Raw genomic sequence first — 23,059 nt, forward strand, 5'->3', positions numbered from 1 at the left:
TTCACTTACAGTGGCTGTGAGATTAATGCCTCCTTTATCCTTCTTCTTAAAGCCAATGTTGGGGGGTTTGCTGTTCAAGCGAATGCCAAAGCCTTCCAGCTCATTCTCAATTATCTTCTTATGTCCCAAGGGTTTCAGGACATCCAGAACAATCAAGATCAAGTTACATGTTCTGGCCACTGAAGAATTGAAAATAAAAAAATCTTTTTCAAAGATCATTAAAGACTTAACATAATTCAAATACTCCAAAACAGGGAGGGGGTGGTAGATAGTTTCTACACTTAAGAGAAAGAGAATTTTTTTTAATATAAATATATATATATAATATAGACACAGGCTTCCCAGGTGGCACTAGTGGTAAAGAACTGTCCTGCAAATGCAGGAGATGTAAGAGATGCAAGTTCGATCCCTGGGTAGGGAAGGTCCCCTGGAGGAGGAAATGGCAACCCACTCCAGTATTCTTGCCTGAAAAATCCTATGGACAGAAGAGCCTAGTGGGCTACAGTCCCTAGGGTCACAAAGAGTCAGACACAACTGAAGTGACTTAGCACGCATGTACACACACACACACACACACACACACACACACACACGAAGTTAAGGTTTCCAAAGAATTATGCCAGAAGTCACTCTGCAATGTACGCTTTGTTTTCTATTAGTGCATCGAGAGATGTGTCTAGATCTAGATACACTAGCATTCTAGATATACCAGCAGAAAAATAATTTGGAATGAAGATACAAACCAGGTAATAACCTGAACCCCTGAAAAAGTTCAGAAAGATTTAAAACAGTAAGAATTCTAAAAGAAAAAAGTTATCCAGTTAGCATATTTTTTTGTCAACTTTCTTGAGCTATAATTTATAAAAAATAAATAGTACCCATGTTAAGCATACAATTTGATGACAAATGTATACACCTATGTAACCACCACAGCAACTGAGATTCGGAACATTTCCATCATCTCCAAAAGTTCCTTTGTACCCTTTGCAATCTCCCTTTCAATTCCCAGTCACCCACTGCTCTGTCACCACAGGTTAAGTTGCATTTTTAAGAATTTTGTATAAATGGAATCATACAAAACATAGTCTTTTGTGCCTGACTCTTTCCATTTAGCAAGTTCCTGATAGTCATCCATGAATGACTTCAAACCTATAATTCTATAAATAGCTAAATTATTAATTTAATGTAAGGGTGGAATAAAAATACTTTCAAACATGAAAAAAAACAAGAAAAATTTACCTATCATTCACTCTTTTTCGTTAAGTTTCTAAATAAGGTACTTCAACAAAACATGAAATAACCCAAAACAGGTAAGACAACAACTCTAAGAAATAGGGGATCCCATACACAATCTCAACCATGCAAAAAATCTGGGGCTACACTGTCCAACACAGACTCAACTAGCCACCTGGGGCTATTCAAATTTAAATTAAAATTATAAATTTTAAAATTCCATAACTCAATTGCACCAGGCACAGAAAGTCCTCAATAGCCATTGTATTCAAATATCTAGAAAAATACTGATTGACAGGCTTTTGATCTATTGGAACATTTGAAAAATATTAGCAAAGAGAAAAGTAAACAAAATAAGAACCAATTATTAACTCAATGAAAAACAAATTTAAAAAGGAGATTTCAAGAGAAAAGAAATCAAGTCATAATACAGTACTTATCTCAGCAATGAACAAGTTACACAGTCATTACATAATAATATAAACCATGACTGATGAGTTAACTAAAAATTATGATATAACTTCTTTGAAAAAATAGCAGAAGAGATAATGGAGTACGAGAGAACTAATTTCCTACCATAAAATGAAACCAATAGATGGTATTTTAAAATTAATTAACCATGAAACAGTAATGTAAGTATAACATTTTAAAATATGAAGTAGAAGAAACAATTGAAGATTTGACAGTACTTGCCAATGGGGAATGCCAGTAGAGATGAAAACAGATGGAGTAGCAGATTATTGTAATTTATGATTAGCGTTTCTTTTTTTTAAAGGTTGTATCATGTGGCTTGTGGTCCTTGACCAAGGATTGAATCCACTCCCTAAGCAGTGAAAGCATGGAGCTCTAACTACTGGACCACCAAAGAATTCCCCTATGATTAGCCTTTTATAACATTTTACTTTGAATAAAAAGTAAAGAAGAAGAAAAGGCATGAGTGGGAGTCAGGAAATCTGAGGTCTAGCTCTGAACCTGTCACAGCAGGGCAACACTGTATCAAAGCGCTTCACTTCTCCTGTCCTTCCTTTCCCTTCAAATGGGGGCCTGGACTGTTATTCTCTGAATCCCTTCAAGTTCCAACATTCTGCTCCAGTGAGAAGTCAGGTAAAACTATTCCCTTCACTGTGGTACCAACTCCAAGCTCCACAGTCCCTAAAGGAACAGCACCCAGTAAAGAGATGACACACCAGGACGGTGGCCCCAGAACACTCACCTGCAATGACTTGACGGCCTCTACCTTTCCCATCCTTGGCACCCTCGATGATACCTGGGAGATCCAAAAGCTGCAAGATCAAGGAGAGAAAAGGAAAAGCTGGTTACAAATCTGAACAGATTAAACAGAATGATTTAAGTATTCAAAATTTAGCAGATCCAAATCCAGTCTTCCTTGTAAGTGAATTGTGAATCTTACTTTTACTAAGCATCTACTAAATACCAGCTGCAAGCTTCTTATATACTTTATCTCATTCAAAATACCTAGGCAAGTCTGTGAATAAGGATATTAGCTGAGGTTCATAGAGGTTAAGTGGTTTGCCCAAAGTCACGGTCCAAATAAATCAGATTTTAATCCACATCTTGGGGTGACAAATCCATAATTCTACCTTAATATCTTTCAATATTTTCCCACTTTCCAGAAAGTTGAGCCTCCACACAAATTCCTTACTATAGATAATAACTGGATCACGATATTCACAAGTGATAAATCCTGAGACCTTTGCAAATCTTCCAATTCACAAAAATTTCTGCAGCCATTCTTAAGCAAGCACGTAAGAATCGCCTGTAAAACAATTCAGAATACATATATTTAAGCCCTAGCCCTGTAAATTCTGCTTTGCAAGAGCCAAAGTAGGATTCAGATACTGATCTGTATTTCAAAAGGCTCCAAGGGTGACTCTGATATGTGTCCTCAGTCGAAAATAACCACTCAATTGCCCAGGAAATGCAATAAAGTAAAACTTCACATAAGTCACAGTGTTATGTACCTAATAATGAGAACACCAAAACCAAATCTGTAGCACTCATGATTCAAATTCATAAACTATAGTTACAAGCTCTTAAGAGTCTGTTACGAGCATATGTAAAATCTGAAAATACCAAGGGCCATGGTACTGTATGGCCAATACTGAATTATCCACATGAACAGACAGGGATATAGTTGCAGCTTATCAAAACATCATTTAAAACTAGTCTTTGCTGGGGAATTCCCTGGCAGTCCAGTGGTTAAGACTCTCCACTTTCAATGGCGAGGGCCTGGGTTTCATCCCAGGTCTAGGAAGTAAGATCCTACAAGCTGTGCAGCACGGCCAAAGGGGGAAAAAAAAAACCATCTTTTGTGGTAAGCATGTCTGATATTACAGAAATATACTTCACATTAAATAAACCACAAGGAAAAAGAACGAATTCAGGAGGTGTTTAGAGTTCAACTTTTCCATTTGATAACCTGCTCAAAAGATCCTCCCTATTCCTCACTACATAATAAATAACATTAGCTCCTCTAAAACTGGGACTAGTGAGCACGCCAGATCTTGATTTCTAAGTACCCATCTCCAACAAAAGGAAGGAACAGCTCCTTCAGAAGTGGTTCATTGCAGGGCTGGGGCAGGGAAAATATAAGATAAGCCTGGGGACTTCCCTGGTGGTCCAAGGGCAAAGACTCTACACTCCAAATAATTCAGGGGGCCTAGGTTCAATCACTGGTCAGGGAACTAGATTCCGCATTCTGCAACTAAGACCTGGCACAGTGCAATAAATAAAATAAAATAATATTTCCTTTAATATTAAACTGAGGAAAAAAAAGCAAGCGCTTTCTAACTGTGGCAGCTGAACATGGTAGAGAAATTTATTGAGGCCCCGACACACATAAAAGCAAGTTAACTTAAGCTCTTCTTGAGAGGGAAATATTTAAAATTACATTAAACTATGTAAATATTTTAAATTACACTGAACTACTAAAATGTAGCAACTAAATTTCACCCAATAAAAATAGGCCACGCTTTACATATGTGAATTTCAGATTCCAACCGGAGAAGGCAATGGCACCCCACTCCAGTACTCTCGCCTGGAAAATCCCATGGATGGAGGAGCCTGGTAGGCTGCAGTCTATGGGGTCACTAAGAGTCGGACACAACTGAACGACTTCACTTTCACTTTCCTGCATTAGAGAGGGAAATGGCAACCCACTCCACTGTTCTTGCCTAGAGAATCCCAGGGACGGGGGAGGCTGGTGGGCTGCCATCTATGGGGTCGCACAGAGTTGGACACGACTGAAGTGACTTAGCAGCAGCAGCAGCAGCAGGTTACAACTAAGAATTGAGAAAAGAAAAAATATATCTTCAAATCACGTAACTGTAGGATTTTAAGAACTGGATGCTCAGTTCAGTTCAGTCGCTCAGTTGTGTCCGACTCTTTGCGACCCTATGAATCGCAGCACGCCAGGCCTCCCTGTCCATCACCAACTCCCAGAGTTTACCCAAACCCATGTCCATTGAGTCAGTGATGCCATCCAACCATCTCATCCTCTGTTGTCCCCTTCTCCTCCTGCCCCCAATCCTTCCCAGCATCAGGGTCTTTTCCAATGAGTCAACTCTTCGCATGAGGTGGCCAAAGTATTGGAGTTTCAGCTTCAACATCAGTCCTTCCAATGAACACCCGGGATTGATCTCCTTTGGGATGGACTGGTTGGATCTCCTTGCGGTCCAAGGGACTCTCAAGAGTCTTCTCCAACACCACAGTTCAAAAGCATCAATTCTGCGGCACTCAGCTTTCTTCACAGTCCAACTCTCACATCCATACATGACCACTGGAAAAACCATAGCCTTGACTAGACGGACCTTTGTTGGCAAAGTAACATCTCTGCTTTTAAATATGCTATCTAGGTTGGTCATGACGTTCCTTCCAAGGAGTAAGCGTCTTTTAATTTCATGGCTGCAATCACCATCAGCAGTGATTTTGGAGCCCAAAAAAATAAAGTCTGACACTGTTTCCCCATCTATTTCCCATGAAAGTGATGGGACCAGATGCCATGATCTTAGTTTTCTCAACGTTGAGCTTTAAGCCAACTTCTTCACTCTCCTCTTTCACTTTCATCAAGAGGCTCTTTAGTTCTTCTTCACTTTCTGCCATAAGGGTGGTGTCATCTGCATATCTGAGGTTATTGATATTTCTCCCGGCAATCTTGATTCCAGCTGTGTTTCTTCCAACCCAGCATTTCTCATGATATACTCTACATATAAGTTAAATAAGCAGGGTGACAATATACAGCCTTGATGGACTCCTTTTCCTTTTTGGAACCAGTCTGTTGTTCCATGTCCAGTTCTAACTGTTGCTTCCTGACCTGCATACAGGTTTCTCAACAGACAGGTCAGATACTCTGGTATTCCCATCTCTTTCAGAATTTTCCACAGTTTATTGTGATCCACACAGTCAAAGGCTTTGGCATAGTCAATAAAGCAGAAATAGATGTTTTTCTGGAACTCTCTTGCTTTTTCAATGATCCAGCAGATGCTGGCACTTTGATCTCTGGTTCTTCTGCCTTTTCTAAAACCAGCTTGAACATCTGGAAGTTCACAGTTCACGTACTGCTGAAGCCTGGCTTGGAGAATTTTGAGCATTACTTTACTAGAGTGTGAGATGAGTGCAATTGTGTGGTAGTTTGAGCATTCTTTGGCTTGCCTTTCTGGATGCTAACCTACTTCAAATTCAAATACCTTTAGAGGTTAAAGCAGATGTATGTGCATGTCCATATACACACATACACACACACACACACACATATATGACAACAGGAGTCCTAGGGACTCTGGCAAGATGAAACATAAGCCCCATAATTTTTAAAGCACTGTAAATCCACTTTGCAGGCCAATCTCTGACTATGTGAAACATCAGTTTTCTTCTAACATCACTGGTTAATTGGTTAATTGGTGGTTCAGCTACTACTTGAACATCTCCAGACACAGTAACTAATTATCCCAAGAGGTACTATTCCATTTTTAGGCACCTTTATTGTTAAAAAAGATCTTCCTAACAATAGCAACAACAACAAAAACAGAAACCAATCTCCTTATATTTATTAGATGGTTCTAATTTTGTATACCACTCCCCAGAGAGTCACAGATAATGAGTCCTCTGCCACAAAAGAGCCTTTTAAGAAACATTTTGAGGGCAGTCATTTTAATCCAGTTAAACACACCTACTAGTATGCCTACTTAACTTGGTTTCTGGAGAAAGTCAAAATGGAAGGAAAAACGGGCAGCAGGCACAGATGGAAAACAAAGCACCATGAAAAAAAGGAAGAAAAAAACCTGAAAAGGTCAAAAGAGACTGAAACAAAGGAAGGTTTTGAGGAAAAGACAAGAAAAGACAGGGGTTATACCAAGAGGCGCCATAACATCTCTTCAGGAAAGAGGTTACTCTCTGAACTGACAAAACTGACTATCAACACGATTCTGAAACCAGATGAAATTAAGCAGTAGTCCAGATATGCCCAAGTGTCCTCATTCTTGTTATATACATTGGCATGGAGTCCTAGAAAGGTACATGTTCTAATGGTACCTAACCAGAAAGGAAAAAGAGTCACTGAAAATACCACCAAGACACTGGTCCCTCCTTACTTCAGAGTCTATAATAAGGAAATATGAATGCACTTCACAACTCACCGTGTTACTCACTGTTTAGAGGGAAAACAAATGCCTAAAGAGTTTTTAAATGCTCTGCCAAGGCAGTGGGGCATTCTAATTTTCAAGACAAACAGCAATTCTCAGTATTTGTCAACCTACTAGATCCAAGAAGCTCACAATTTCACCATTAGATTCTACTACACTGCTTTCAACAACAACAGATCCAAATCTTTGTAAAGCTGGATTTTCCAGTGATTACTACGGCAAAAATTAGGCAACACACAAAAATCAGGGTGGAAAAAGAAACAAATGTGGCAATATTCAATCTGACTCCAAAGTTTGAGAAGTTACATGGTATCTAACAGTGTCCATATCCCATTAGTAAATAACTGTAGCTGTAGGGTCATAAATAATTGTTTGGATCTAACTATTAAAGGAACAGAACCATTAGGTTACTTCTCTTGGCCTGGAGCACCACAAAAAATTACTGGAAACAGAAAAGCTGTCAGGAAATAATTACTAAGACACTAAGGGTGTGAACCTACTGAGACACTAAGGGCTTGGGAACCTCTAGCCTAGATTCAAATGTTATGAAATTCAGAACCTTACCTTCTTAGCTGTGGAGCCAAAAAGAAAGTGTTCTATCATATTGTACATGTATCTTTCATACCCAAGTGGACTCCTCATTTGGGAGCCCTAAATCTATCATCTATCTAAGAACTTTTGAAGACAACAACTTCATTAAGCCTCACAGATAAGAATTATCTTCCAGAAAGAGTCTGACCATGCTATTCTTTATTAAGAAGTTTCTAATGGCTCCCAGCTATGTACAAGATAAAATTCAACTTCCTTAGCAGGCACATAAGATCCTTCATAATTCAGCTCCAATCGACCTTTCCAAATTCAGTTTCTACTACTCCCTATCCACAGCTAAGCTCCCACTACAGGCCGTTCCCCATTACAGCTGCTTGAAATTGCCCTTTATATTCTACAGCTGATAAAATTCTAATAAACTTCAAAACCCATATTACTGTCACTTTCTATGTAAAGCTTTTTCTGTCTTACCAGACCCTCCCTCACCCCATCCTCAGGTGGAAAAAGTAGTCCTTCCTTTCTCTGTGTTTTTACAAATGATATTTTTATTTGTATGCACTGGTCTTCTCTGTCTCCCCTGCTAGACAAAAAGGTTCTGATAGATCAAATACGAGGCTTGGCATATAGAAAGTTCCAAATAAGTTCTTTTTAAATGAACGGAAGAATTGACTTCTTCCAGTCCTTGGCCTGCAGGCCTAACTTACCTGGATCTTAGCACCTTTGTATCTGATGACGCCAGGCACAGTGGTCAGAGTAGTGAACTCATAGGCTGCCACCTCGGAATATACCCCTGCCAGGTTACTGAGCAGTGTTGACTTCCCCACAGATGGAAAACCCACAAACCCAATTCGAGCATCACCTGTCTTGGCAACATCAAATCCTAAAACATCAATAAATATAAAAAGAAGAATGTTATCTCTGGGAGAGTTGAGACTCAAGCAATTCCTTTTACATTCTGGTTGCCTACCCCTCTAAAATCTATTTCTCCAACTTTTAACAGTTTATCTCTAGGGTAGAACTTAAGCACACAAAATTCCCCCATGGCAATTCACAGTGTTTAATGGATTGTTTGATGGAAAAACTTTATACCTCTAATTGTTGTTGTATACCTATGCACAGTATTTAGGCCCAGATGTTATACAATAATTGATCTAAAAAAAGTTTTTCTTCCCTACAAACCCTGGGAACTGTGTGACTACCAAGAGTTTTCTTTTCTTACAATTAGTTGCAAACAAATTCAAAGCCAAATTTGTGGCCCTTCTGTAGACGTGTACAGACCTTGTGACATTACTTTTCATACCAACTTTCTCTTGGCTTCAACTTATTCTTTCTACCTTCACTTCCCTTTGCAGCAACTTCCTTTATCTTGTCGACTCTTTATTTATATATTTCACTGAGCCAACATAGATTTATTTTGCATCAGAACAGGATATACATACACAAAACCCTAGTTCACTTAGAGAATATTCATTAGCCTTTGAAATCAGCAGAATTGGGAATTCCGTGGCAGTCCAGTGGTTACAACTCTGCACTTTCACTGCCAACGCCCAGGTTCAATCCCTGATAGGGGAACTAAAATCCCACAAGCAACGCTGTATGGCCAAAAAAAAAAAAACCCACACAAACCCAGAAATCAATAGAATAAAAATAAACACAATTCAAGAATTTAAGCTTAGAAAACATAAATCTACTTTGATAGATATTTCTAAACTATTTTTTACCATATGCCTTTACTACTTTCATAACAATTACACACACAAAAAGAAAAGAAAAACCCAAACACGAACCTTCTCCTGGTCCTCCACCACCACCACCTTTTGGAGTAATGAGCTCCCTGCGAAGCTTAGCAAGACGAGCCTTAAGCAACCCTAGGTGGTGTGCTGTGGCCTTGTTCTTCTGAGTCCGAGCCATCTATTCGGGAGGAATCACAGCCATAAATCAGAAGCAGTTTCTACAAGGTAAAACATCCAGAATGAATGCTCCCCCAGCTCTAAGGATGTTTTCTTCTAAGTCCTACTAACGTCAATATACCCATTTTAAGTCAGACTTAAAAAGAGTAAAAATCCATTCTTTCCATCACCCAGTCAATTCGCCTCATTACAGAGCAAACAACTGAGGCCCCTAGGGAAGAAATGTGACCAAAATCATTACAATCAGCGTTCACAGATTAGACTAGAACTCAACTGCTGAACCCTTTTCAACTGCTTGTACCCCGTGTACCCCAACCGATTTTAAAGAGCTCTGAGCCCTTCAGACAAAAGAACCACACAACAATCCAGGTGGAATCAAAACTACCACAGATGACAATTTACTTCCAGACCCTATTCCCGGGAGCAACACTCTGGGAAAGGGGGTCACCAAAGCAGAGGCTGGGGAAGAAGGGGTGTGAAGAAAGATACTGAGGTACGTGAGCAAATCAGGGCTGAAGTGAGGGGATAGGATTCCGTGCTGCTCACAGAAAAGAAAGAGAAAACTGAAAGTTCAGACAGGAGCCGAACGCTGGGAGGGGGCGCCAACAGAAGTGCAAAAGTATGGAACGCGGGCCCGGGCTGAGGGGAGTCCGGCAACGCGGCTCCGGGCCTGACACGTCTGAGGGGAGTTCAGGCGGGAGCAACGCCGCTTTAGAGGAAGGCTCGGACAGAGCGTCCGAGCGTCCATTACCTCGGCTTCGATCTCCGCGATCTTAGCTAGGGTGCTGCTCATGGTGGCGAGCTGCGGGGGACTCAACGGCCTCCACAGGAGCAATTCCCGGCTTCACAGTCGCCAGCCGACCGGCCACAACCACCGGGCGCTACAGCAGTGCGCAAGCGCGGTACTTCCTGTTTCTCACGAGAGTTCCGCGCGTGCCTCACCGCGAGATTCACAACGTGAATTGGTTTCCTCCTCCTCCTCAGCCAACCCCGCCCCGTCCCGCGAGCCAGTGCGGTGTCATAGAGCCCGCGGGAGTGGGGGCCAGAGAGGCCGCCCCGGGCCTTACCTCCCCGAGCGCGCCGAAGGGCGCGCGCCGCTCGGCCCCGCCTCGCCGGACGTGCGCTCCGCCTAGGGCTCCGCGCCCAGCGCCAGGTGCGTGGTGTATGAGGAGCGACTCCTCGCTGCTGACCCGCAGCAATCAGACCCTCTTTCCTGAAAAGGGCACCCACATCTTCCTCGCCAGCACCGACGGGGAGACACCCCGGGGAACTGCTTGGCCTCCTGGGTTGATGTGGAGACCGATCTCCAGCCTGTCTTGCCCTCTTGGGAAAAGAAAGCACCCCCTTTCCATCACTCAAACTATTTTTAGGTGTCTGTTTTGGTTACCCCCCCAACCCCGAGTAAAGTGCGTGGCACGTGGGGAGCCCGCAGTAAATGCATGCTTGGATAATTCCCAAAGAACTGGTCCTTGGAACATTGCTTGTAATACTGAAAAACTCTAAACTGTTTTAAGGATAATTAAATAGCGGTACCTCTATGCTGTGAAATACTATTTCAGGCATTAAAACGTAGATCTGTGTGGTCTTACAAAGGATCTCCAGGACATAGTGTTTCAAGAAACAAATGATAGCAAGACTGCACCTACGTTTTGATCCCATTTATGTTAAAGTTCAGTTCAGTCGCTCAGTCGTGTCCCACCCTTTGTGACTCCCTGGGCTGCAGCACACCAGGCCTCCCTGTCTACCAACTCCCAGAGTTTACTCAAACTCATGTCCATTGAGTAGGTGATGCCATCCAACCATCACATCTCATCTCATCCATCAGAACAAGACCCAGTTTCCCCCTCAGTCAGTCTCTCCCATCAGGAAGCTTCCATAAGCCTCTTACCCTTCTCCATCAGAGGGGAGACAGACAGAAAACCACAGTCACAGAAAATTAACCAATCTAGCACATGGACCACAGCCTTGTCTAACTCAATGAAACTATGAGCCATGCCATGTAGGGCCACCCAAGATGGACAGGTCATGGTGGAGAGTTCTGACAAAATGTCCACTGGAGAAGGGAATGGCAAACCACTTCAGTATTCTTGCCTTGAGAACCCCATGAAGAGTATGAAAAGGCAAAAAGATAGGACATGGAAAGATGTTAAAGTTAGATGTTTATATAGTTGTACATGTCAGAAAACGCATGGTTAAATGGTATGAATTAAAGGATACAATCTCAAACAGTGGGATGGATGCAAGGGAAGGTGGAGAAAGCCTTTCACTTGTTACTCTGCATATTACTGTCGTTCAGGTTTTTTTAAAAAGATTAATGTATCCATGCATTATTTGTGTAATAATAATAAAACTTAAAACTTCAAAAAGCTCCTCTTCCCCAGTGTCTTGTGCAGAGGAAGCCAGGACACCCAGAAGCTGTGTGCTGATTTTGAAAGCTGCTTCCTGCAAGATCAAGAAATTCTTGTTGATAGATTGATTGATCCATTGGGAGTCCACAGGCCAGGCTTAACCTGCAGGCTGGCCTCCACTCAGCCCTGGGAGGGAAGTTTATTTATCTAAATTTTTAAGTAAGAACAATTCCAACTTGCCAGAGATGCAAAAGGAGGTTTTATCCCGCATATGGGAGGGAATGGGGTAAGAAAAGCTTTTATAGAAAGTCCCGAAGGACTCAGAAGTTTCTTTTTTTTTTTTCTTTAACCTCAGTCTTTTCATAAATAAATTAAGGGGCAATGAGGTAATTAGATCATGTACTGTCAGTAATGGAGGAGGGAAGGAGGGGAGAGGCAGTCCAGCTGGAATGGGATATGATCAAAGATCAGTCTTAAAAGACAGATAAAATCAAATCAGCAGGCCTTTGCTAACTTAGAGTACTTAAGGAATTAATTGGCTGACAATATCAAGGGCATGATGCTCTGTGAAGAGGTTCTCCTTAGCAAATCTGTCATAGGAAGCCTGCAGCTAAGTTAACCACTTCATTGACCAAAGACACCCCAGAAACCACCTTGGGGGCCCCAGTTGTCAGGATTGTGCCGAAGGGTAATATTGATCTCTGCCAGGTCCTGTAGTGGTTCAGTCACTAAGTCATGTCCTACTCTTGCAATCCCATGCACTGTAGTCCACCAGGCTCCTCTGACCATAGGATTTTCCAGGCAAGAATACTGGAATGGGTTGACATTTCCTTCTCCAGGGGATCTTCCCAACCCTGGGATGGAACCCAGGTCTCCTGAGCTGCAGGCAGCTTCTTCACTGACTGAGCTATCAGGGAAGCCCTCCCAGGTCCTGGGTGGCCATCTTCTTCATCCAACAAATAGTAACTGAGCTCCTATCGCTGGTTGGAACTGTACCAGGTCTGAGGACAGAGCAGAGAGTGAATAAGGCACTGTCCCTGTGCCTTAAGTATCAAGGTTGGGAGGCCAAGTGTGTGTGTGTGTGTCTGTGTGTGTGTGTGTGCTTTAGTTGCTAAGTCGTGTCCAACTCTTGCGACCCCGTGGACTGCAGCCTGCCAGGCTCCTCTATCCATTCTCCAGGCAAGAATACTGGAGTGGGTTGCCATTTCCTTCTCCATGGGATTTTCCCAACCTAGGACTCGAACCTGGGTCTCCTGCACTGCAGGCAGATTCTTTACCGACTGAGCTATGAGGGAAGCCCTTGGGAGGCCACAGCCAGGCCTTAAAGCTCAGCTTCTAAGAGCCATAGCTAGCCCAGGTCTGCTGGGCACTAACCGCAACAGAAGGCCTGTTTGCCCTAGGGCTAAACTACTGGTGCGTTGGCACTGGATTTCTTAAAAAAAAAAAATAGGAATGAAGCAAAGGAAAGACAGAAAAGCTCTGTCTCTTGCCAGGACACTGCAAGCATTCTGAAATAACTGCAGTTCTTCAAATGCGCAGGTCTTCTCTGCCCTTGTGTTTTATGCTCAGTATACTTTTCTCCCACCCTTTCCTTCTGCACCATCTACATCTAGATAACTCTTCTTCAGCCGCATGGTGTTCCAGTCCATACGGCCTCTGAAAAGCTTTCCTTAAACTGCAGACTGGGTAGAGAGCCGCCAGTGGCTGCCCCAGGTTCTCACCCCGTCAGAGCACCAGTCACTCTGCCCCACCAACCCCTGAGCCTGTGAGGGTATAAATCTCCAACGCCAGCATGGGGACAGCTACAGGCAGTCCCTGAAGCGTATCTATTAAACACATTAAATAATTCTAACAGTTAAATAATAAAGGTTGTACACCAGGAAAAAAATGGAAATAAAAACGAGACAGGGGAAAAATTTTTTTTAAGATGCTTAAAAGATATGTAACTTTCCCCCTAAATGACTATTTACCTACAGACACAGTAGTAAGGTAAGCTAAACATCTGTGTCTGGTTGATGGCAGGAGAAATAAGAGGATAATGATACATGAAAAATCCATGTTACCACTGTTTTAATTGGCTTTAAAATTCCCAGATTCAGAAAGAAAAAAGAAAAAAAATTCCCAGATACTGTGACAGTAGAGAGTGGGAAGCCCTCCATGAAGGATGGGTATTAATATCACTAGTGAGTGATGTGTTTTGCTTTTAGAAGGGAAATTCTCGAGAATGTGCACATCTAGGGCAGTCTGAGCAAACTCCAGGAGATGGTGAAGGACAGGGAAGCCTGGTGTGCTGAGTCCAGGGGTCACAGTTGGACATGACTGAACAACGGAATAAAACAACAGAGCATGATGAAGACAATTCTTCTCGACAAACACTTTGTCTCCCACTGCAAAAAGAAAAAAATACACCAAAGTTTTCACTAAAAGTCTACCTCTTCTGCCATTCGAGTGGATGATTCCTTGATTTGCACAATACAGTCTAGTCATTTCTGCTGAGTATGTATTATGAGCCAGGGACTGTGGTAGGAACTGGGGATGCAAAGATAAGATATCTTTTATCCCCCAGGAGAGGCGTAAAGGTATGCAAATACCCCAAACTCATTACTACAAGAGCCAATGAGCAATGCCAAGTGTCAGAAGAGATATAAACAAGCTACCTTGTGGGGTTCAAAGAAGGAAGTGCTTACATCTGGTTTGGGTCAGAAAATGGCTTTGAAAGAGACGTGCCCAGGGAGATAGAGATGAAAGAAAGGAACATTCCAGGCAGATGAGCAAAGGCAGGGCAGGGGAAGCACTGTGGGCTTCAAAAGTGCCATCAGGCTGGAGCGAGTGTATGGGCTAAGGGTGTCTCAAGAAAGGAAATTATTCCTAAACACCAGCATACATCCTGCTCATCTGAGATGGTGAATACGGTCAGGGCGGGCAGTCGTTTGGGGACAAAGAGCAAACAGTACCTTACTAAAAGATAACTCACTTTCCTCCCTTAGTTTTCTTCTGAGAAAATTGTAAAAATATCCAAAAACTTGTATTATTTGTTCTAAGTATGCTCAAAACAGAAGAAATTAACTGATGAGAAATCTTATTAAAACCCTAGACTAGAAATGTCAATCTAGTTTAGCAACATGGAGGTAGATTGGAGAAATACATGTACCTCCAAAGCCTTAGTCATATTTAACGGTAGTATGTTAATAAAGAAATGTACATTTGATTATGATGTCAGCAATGGGAAGGTAACAATGTAAAATCAAAAAGTATAGGAGAGCTTCTAAAATAACAGGAGGGATAAAGAATATGATTAGGCAGCAAAGTAATGAAAAAGAGAAAGAGGAAATAATAAAGCAGCATGTATAATAAACATAAAATAGAATGAAAGGAATAACATCCAATACATCTATTCATACAATAAAAAGACTGAATTACCCTCTCAAAAACAGAAATTTGAATTTTTAAAAAAAATCTAGCTGGATCTTAGTATAAAAAAAAAAACCACCTAAACAATTGACAAAGAAAGGTTAAAAACAAAAGAATGAAAATAGACAGACATGTAGATGGTTAAAGATGTGCCAGATAAATGCAAATAAGAAGAAAAGACTATTATTCATAATACGTTAAAAGTCTGGAGAAGGAAATGGTAACCCACTCCTGTATTCCTGCCTGGAAAAGTCCATTGACAGAGGAGCCTGGGAGGCTGCAGTACCTGGGGTTACATGACTGGGCTTGTGTGCATGAGAGTGGAAGGAGATGGGTTGGTAGCAATAAACTGGTAGAACTAAAAAAAAAAGTGGAAATAACCCACATATCTATCAACTGATGATGGTTGCATAAAATGTGGTATATCTATAAAATAGAACATTGAGTGAGTAAGTGAAAGTCACTCAGTCATGTCCAACTCTTTGTGACCCCGTGGACTGTAGCCCACCAGGCTCCTCTGTCCATGGAATTCTCCAGGCCAGAATACTGGAGTGGGTAGCCATTCCCTTCTCCAGGGGATCTTCCTGACCTGAGGATTGAAGCCAAGTCTCCTACATTGCAGGTGGATTCTTTACCGTCTGAGCCACCAGGGAAGACCAATGGGATATTATTCAGCAATAATAAGGAATGAAGTGTTGATTCATGCTACAATAGGCAAAGCCTTAAAAACATTATAGTGAGTGAAAGAAGCCAGTCACAAAAGACCGTTTATTATAAGCTTTATTTCATTTGAAATATCCATAACAGGAAAATCTATGGAGACAGATAGATTAGTGGCTGCCTAGGACTTGGGGGGGGAGAAGGCAATGGCACCCCACTCCGGTACTCTTGCCTGGAAAATCCCATGGACGGAGGAGCCTGGTAGGCTACAGTCCATGGGGTCGCTAAGAGTCGGACACGACTGAGCGACTTCACTTTCACTTTTCCCTTTCATGCACTGGAGAAAGAAATGGCAACCCACTCCAGTATTCTTGCCTGGAGAATCCTAGGGACAGCAGAGCCTGGTGAGCTGCCGTCTATGGGGTCGCACAGAGTCAGACACGACTGAAGCGACTTAGCATAGCATAGGACTTGGGGGTAGGTGGGTTGATGACTGCTAATGAGTAGGGGGTTCTTTTTGAGGCAATAAAAATGTAACAAACTTGACTCTGGATATATCAGCACAACATTGTGAATATACTAAAAACCACTGAATTGTATTTTTTAACCTTCTAAATAACCAAGTAGTAGAGATTACATAGGCTGTGTTCTCTGAACAGAATCTAATTAAACTAAATATCAGCAACAAAGATATGAGAGAAGTGTAACCACTTGGAAATTAAGAAACACTTCTAAATAAATTTTGAAAAGTGAAATTTCAGGGACAAGATAGAGGTACAGGATCAAGAGATATAAACTACTATGTATAAAATAAGTATGCAACAAGAATATATTGTACAGCACAGGAAAATAGAGCCATTATTTTGTAATAAATTTAAATGGAGTATTGGGAATTCCCTGGCAGTTCAATGGTTAGGACTCTGAGATTTCACTGTCAGGGGCAGGGTTCAGTCCCAGACAGGGAAACTAAGATTCTGCAAGCCACGCAGTGTAACCAAAAATAAAAATTTCAAATAAAATAAGAAATAGAGTATAACAATGTTTCTATTAAAACATTGAATCACTATGTTGTATAGCTGAAACTAATATAATATTGTAAATCAACTATACTTAAATAAATAAATAGTGAAATGTCAAATTATCTATAACCTTATGAATAAAACATGTCATATAAAACCATGGTAATACTACAAAAGCTGTGCTCAGGAAATTGTGTAGTCTTAAAGGTTGTAATTATTTTTAAAAAGATAAATGAGTTAAATATTCAATTTTAAAAATTAGTACAAGAACCATGTAAAGTAGAAAGAAAATTCTAAAAATAATTTAAATAGAAAATGAACAAAATAACAATTTGTCAAAATAGTTGAAAGGATCTGAAAGGCCCAATAAAATAGAAAGGAAAAATAACCTGGCAAGTCTGAAACATGGGTAAAAGATAGAAAAAAAATAAATAAACAGTAACCGTGAATCAGAAAGGACATATAACCACTAATAAAAGCAATTAAAAATGATTACAAAAAGCTATTCTGTATAACTCTACATCAAATAATTAGAAAATCTATGGGAAATACCATCATTCCTTGCAAAATAAATAAATAAATAAAATACTACAATTTCCCCAGAAGAGAAGACTAGACCTAAATAGACTAGTATATTAACTCCTTAGAGTTGGTAAAAGTAAGTATCAGTCATTTTTAGGAGGCACCAGATTCAGATGGTTTTAAGCTGAGATGTCTTCAATTCTAAAGAATAAGGGGAAACTTGGGGATTATAGATACGTTCGTTATCTTTATTACTTTATTATGGTGATGGTTCCATGGGAATATACATAAATAAAAGCTCATCAGTTGTACATTCTAGGTTCTCCCCTGATAGTCCAGTGGCTAAGAGTCCACCTTAAAATTCAGGGGATGCAGATTCGACCCCTGGTCAGGGAACTAAGATCCCACATGTAGCAACTAAGACCCAATGTAGATGAATAAATATTTGTACACTTCCCATAGGTACAATGTATTATGTCAATTATACCTCTAAAAAGATGTTTACAAAAAGACAGAGAAAGTAGGACTTCCACTTCCAACGATGATGAACTAATCCTTTAATCCTCAACAACAACTGTATAAGACTGGACAAAATCAGAGGCAATTGGTTTCATGCTTTTGAAAACAGGCAAGGCAGACTGTGATCCCTGAGAAGAGGGAAGTAGACAAGATGAGTGCCATGTTTGCTGGTTTTCTCCCTGGTGACAATTTGCCAACTGCAGTGGATCCCAAGCAAAGGAGCGGTCTTCCTGAGCTGAAAAGTCAGAAGGCAGTGTTTGGGGCTGCTGAGGCAGCAAGAATGTGCAGGTCAGGGTACAGGAGCAGCACAACAGGGGGTGGAAGGAGGCAAAAGTCTATGTAGGAATTCCTCTTGATTCTTCTGCTGAAGAAAACTGGGCTATAGGCTGTGTGTATACAGAATGAGACCCTGTGAGGCTCAGCAGAGACAACTGCTTGGGGCTGAGAGTTGAACAGAGATAGCAAAGTTTGCTCAATATTGGAACATGGAGTTCAAACCCAACCAGAATGTACTTCCTCAATATTTGGGTTATTCAGCTGAGACTCCCAAAGGCCATGCTTTAGGAGTACGAACTAAGCACTTGAGTAAAGGTCGTGTCCAAGGACTAAAGACAAACCCAAAAGAGACTCCCAAACACAGCTCAAAACCAAACCTGGTGGGGCTTTCCTTATTGGTCCAGTAGTTAAGAATCTGCCTTGCAATACAGGGAACACAGGTTCAATCCCTGGTCAGGGAACACCGGTTATTTAACTACCTACCAGACCAAAACTCAAAACCCTTGAATGCAGCAAAATCCAGACTGCCTACAATGTATCACTCATATCTACCATACTAAAAAACCTGCATGTGCAAGGACAAAGGAAAGTGAGATATATAACCTAGAGAGTAAAAAAAATAAAAAAAACCTATAGAAGAGGACCTAGATGTTGGAATGAGCAGGGAAGGATTTAACAAGACTTTTATAAACATATTCAAGGATTTAAAGGAAGAAGCAGACATATGAGGAAACATCTTAGCAGAGACATGGGAGATATTTTTTCAAATGGGATTTATAGAACAAGTAAGTACGTCTGAAATGAAAATCTCACCTTATGAAGTCAACAAAAGATTTTAAAAGTGCAGAGAAAAGCTAAACCAAACGTGAAAAACCAATAGAAATTATCTAAATTAAACAACGAAGAGAAATAAATTGGGGGGAAAAATGAACAGAGTCTTAGTGTTCCACAGGACAACATCAAACAGTGCATCAGGAGCCCAGAAGGAGCAGCGAGATAATAGGGTAGAAAAACTGTGCAAAGAAATAAGGGCCAAAATCTCCCAAGTTTGGCAGAAAAGATAATCCTGTGGATCCCAGAAGCTCAACAAACTCAAGTAGGATAAGTACAAACCTAGGAACCCCATATGCAAAGTGCTGAAAACCGTGGCTAAAGAGAAAATCATGCAGCAGCCAGAGGAAAAAGATGCCTGGAGGAAAGCAGCACCAGCGACAAGCCCGGTCTCATCAGAAACAGACGCAGGAGGGCACCAGCGCGAGGCCCCTGCATGCGGAAACAGGGGGCCTGCGCTCTAGAATGGAGAACAGCATTCCACCCAGCAAAAAAGTACCCCCAGAAAACGAGACCGTCAGTGTCATGTCGTAGCCTAAATGGGGGGACTTGGGGAGAATGGACACGCGTGTATGTCTGGCTGAGTCCCTTCACTGTTCACCTGAAACCATCACAACACTGTTCATCAGCTGTATCTGATTACAGAACAAAAAGCTTAAAGTTTAGGAAAAAAAGAAAATAAGAGTGAAACAAAGACGGCCTCAGATAAATGAAAGTTAAGGCAAGTTCACTGCCAGCCACAAGAAATGCTCATGGATGTTCTCCAGATGGAACTCTGATGAGCAAAAGGACGAAGAGCTCTGGAAATGACAAATATGTAGATAAATATTTTTTAAGTTGTCTTTTAAATTACACATTGACTGTGTCTCGGTAAAACTGGAGAATTTTGGTTTTATATTTTCTTAAAAAGACAACTGATGAAAGCAAAATCAGTAATATTGTATTGTGAGTTTTGTACAGACACATGGAATATGACTATCATAGCACAAAGGACAATATTGGAGGTGTAAGTGGAATTATATTATTGTAAGAGTGTCATATTTTACATGAAATGGTACAATATTAAATCTTTTAAAAATGACCACAATCAAGAGAACGTGAAGAAAGCATTTATAAAAACTTGGGTGAGTGGAGCCTTCTAAAATAAGACAAACCCGGGGGCCTTAAAGGAAATGACTGGCAAATTTAACTACAAAACAACATATTTTTGGACTGCAGGAGACACCCACAACAAAGTCGAATGTAAGTAACCAACTGATAAAAAAAAAATTTACAATACGTACTAAAAACAAAGCTCTATCATTCTTATTGATACTATATAAAAAGCTTCTACAAATTGTTGTGAGAAAATAGACGAGTGATCTAACGGGAGTGAGCAAAGGATATGAATAGGCAATTCCAAGAAGAGAAAACCCAAATGGTCAGTAAATATATGAAAAACAGCTTACTGGGTTTACTGACCAGAGGAATTCTAATTAAAGAAATAAGGAAATAGTATTTTGTCCCCATTTTATTGATAAAAATAGAGAAATGACATCCAGTACTAGTAAGAATGTGGAAAAAAGGAGCACTCTCATTCCTTGTTACTTGAAAGGTGAATTGTGATAATCCTTTTGGGAAATAAAATGACAGTATTTACCAAAGTTTAAAACATACATGCCTTTTGACCCTGCATTCCACTTTGGGGAATCTATCGTATAATTTCTGAATAAGTACAAGAATGTTTATGGCAGTATTGTTTGTCATTGCAAAAAAAAAAAACTGCAACAATCCAATGTCCATCAGTAGAGGAACAGTAGAATCCACTCTGTATATGAACAATACAGAATTATGCATAGATACTAAAAGGGAGGGCTTCCCAGTTGACGCTAGTGGTAAAGAACCCTCCTGCTAGTGCAGGAGACATAAGGGACGTGGGTTTGATCCCTGGGTCAGGAAGATCCCCTGGAGGAAGGCTTGGAAACCCACTCCAGTATTCTTGCCTGGAGAATCCCATGGACAGAGGAGACTGGCGGGCTACCATTCTCAGGGTTGCAAAGAATAGGACACGACTGAAGCGACTTAGCATGCACACACACATGCAGTTTACCTAATTTTTATGAAAATAAAGACAAAACAAAAAAACTCACATAAAATCCTATAGATACAAGCTCCCAATGGCCAAAACTAGAACAATTTGAGCAATAAGATAAATAAAGAAGTACATACCCAAAAAGAAAAAAAGAAAAGAGAGTGCTAAGTCGTGTCCGACTCTTGCGACCTATGGACTGTAGCCCGCCAGGCTCCTCTGTCCGTGGGATTTTTCAGGCAAGAATATAGGAGTGGGTGGCCATTTCCTTCTCCAGGAGATCTTACTGACCCAGGAATTGAACCCGGGTCTCCAGCACTGCAGGTGGGTCATTTACTGACTGAGCTACGCAGGAGCACAACACACACCCGAAGGATCAATAACAAACGTCCATGAGTCCGTGTCGGTGTGAATGACTGGTTAACAGGTACGTGGGGAAGGGACTTCCCTGGTGGTGAAACGGCTAAGATCCCGACCTCCCAAAGCAGGGGACCTGGGTTTACTCCCTTGTCAGGGAACTAGCTCCCACATGCCATAACTAAGACTTGATGTGGTCAAATAAGTAAATAAAATAAACATTTAAAAAAAGACATGGAGCAAAGAGACAAATCTGTGCAAAATTCCAAATGATTTACACAGCTACTCTGTCCGTGAAGAAGGGGAACAGAAGCCTCTACTACGTGGGTGCCGGCTCTGCATAGTGACTCCCTTCTAAAGAGTCCAGTGTGTACGGAGAGGGGGATAACTTGACCTTGGGGAACTCTGAAAACACTATCTCAGCCAGGTGATCGGTTAACAACAACTGTGATAAGTCATGCAGATGGTAGGTGCCCTGGATATGATGTGATGAATGATGCTTTACCTCTGCGGTCTTCCTCCCCTAAAGCCATAACCTCAGTCTGATGATGAGAGAAACATCAGACCACTCCCAGTAGCGGGGCATCCTGCAAAATACCTGATGGGGACTCCTCAAAACTGTCAAGGTTATCAAAAACATGGAACCTCTGAGAAACTGTCACAGCCAAGAGGAGCCTGAGGAGACATGCCAGTTCAGATATAATGTGGTGGGACTTCCCTGGTGGTCCAGGGGTTAAGACTCCTCCTTCCAATGCAAGAGACACCAGTTCAATCCCTGGTTGGGGAACTAAGATCCCACATGCCTCTGGGCAACTAAGCCTTTGGGCCACAACGAAAGATCCTGCAGGCACGGCAACTAACACCTAATGCAGCCAAAAATAAATCAATAAAAACTCAAACAGCAACAGAGACACATACAGTGTGGTGTCCTGGACGGGATCTAGGACATTAGGTAAAAACGAAGGAAATCTTAAGCCATGATTAATTAATGTGATGATTCTCAGCACCTCACTTCGTATGTATGTGCTTAGTCGTGTCCAACTCTTGGCAACCGCGTAGACTGTAGCCCGCCAGGCTCCTCTGTCCATGGGATTTCCCTGGCAAGAACAGGGGAGTGGGTGGCCTTTCCCTTCTCCAGGGGATCTTCCCCACCCAGGAATCGAACCCATGTCTCTTATGTCTCCTGCTTTGGCAGGCAGATTCTTTACCACAGTGCCACCTGGGAAGCCCTGCAGCCAAAAACAAAAAAAAAGTTAAAGTCTGATTTCCAAAACCTTTATACATACATGTAGTTATGTTTATCGGCAGATACGTGCATGAATGTGGATAAAGAAATAGATACATTCTGGGCTACAAACCTGGTTACAACCAGGGGGTGGAAAGAGAGGTCAGTGGCAAGAGATGATAAGAGAGTTTCACCTGTTAAAACAAGTATCAACAGAGTATTACTTCTGAAACTTAAAATTATATACTAAAAATAGTAATACAAGTACCAGTGGGGTAAGTATACATGTCTTAAGGTCGGTTATTACAAGATACTGAATATAGCTTCGTGTGCTACACAGTAGGTCCTGTTGTTTATCTATTTTATATATAGTAGTGTGTATCTATTAATCCAAAGTTCTTAACTTATCCCTCCCCACTTCCCTTTTGGTGGTAAAGAATCCACCTGCCAATGCAGGAGACAAAAGAGACG

At 41.2% G+C, this 23,059-nt stretch overlaps 1 protein-coding gene across 8 annotated transcripts in view; it reads right to left on the reverse strand.

Moving 5' to 3' along the window:
* DRG1 (developmentally regulated GTP binding protein 1) overlaps window positions 1–23,059 on the reverse strand; it is an 80,992-nt gene that overhangs the window by 5,727 nt on the left and 52,206 nt on the right. For 6 of the 8 annotated variants that reach the window (XM_081542419.1, XM_081542421.1, XM_081542422.1 and 3 more), the window contains 4 exons: window positions 9,230–9,353; window positions 8,147–8,322; window positions 2,447–2,516; window positions 10–179 (listed from right to left, as the gene is read on the reverse strand). In XM_081542419.1, the coding sequence (XP_081398545.1) occupies window positions 10–179; window positions 2,447–2,516; window positions 8,147–8,322; window positions 9,230–9,353 (540 nt within the window). Of the gene's footprint in view, window positions 1–9; window positions 180–2,446; window positions 2,517–8,146; window positions 8,323–9,229; window positions 9,394–10,103; window positions 10,238–23,059 lie in introns of those variants that run through there. The other 2 variants (XM_081542418.1, XM_081542425.1) reach the window with 2 other exon arrangements.

This window comes from Giraffa tippelskirchi, chromosome 11, assembly GCF_054371585.1.
Source record: "Giraffa tippelskirchi isolate mGirTip1 chromosome 11, T2T-mGirTip1v1.2.pri, whole genome shotgun sequence".
Lineage (NCBI taxonomy): Eukaryota > Metazoa > Chordata > Mammalia > Artiodactyla > Giraffidae > Giraffa > Giraffa tippelskirchi.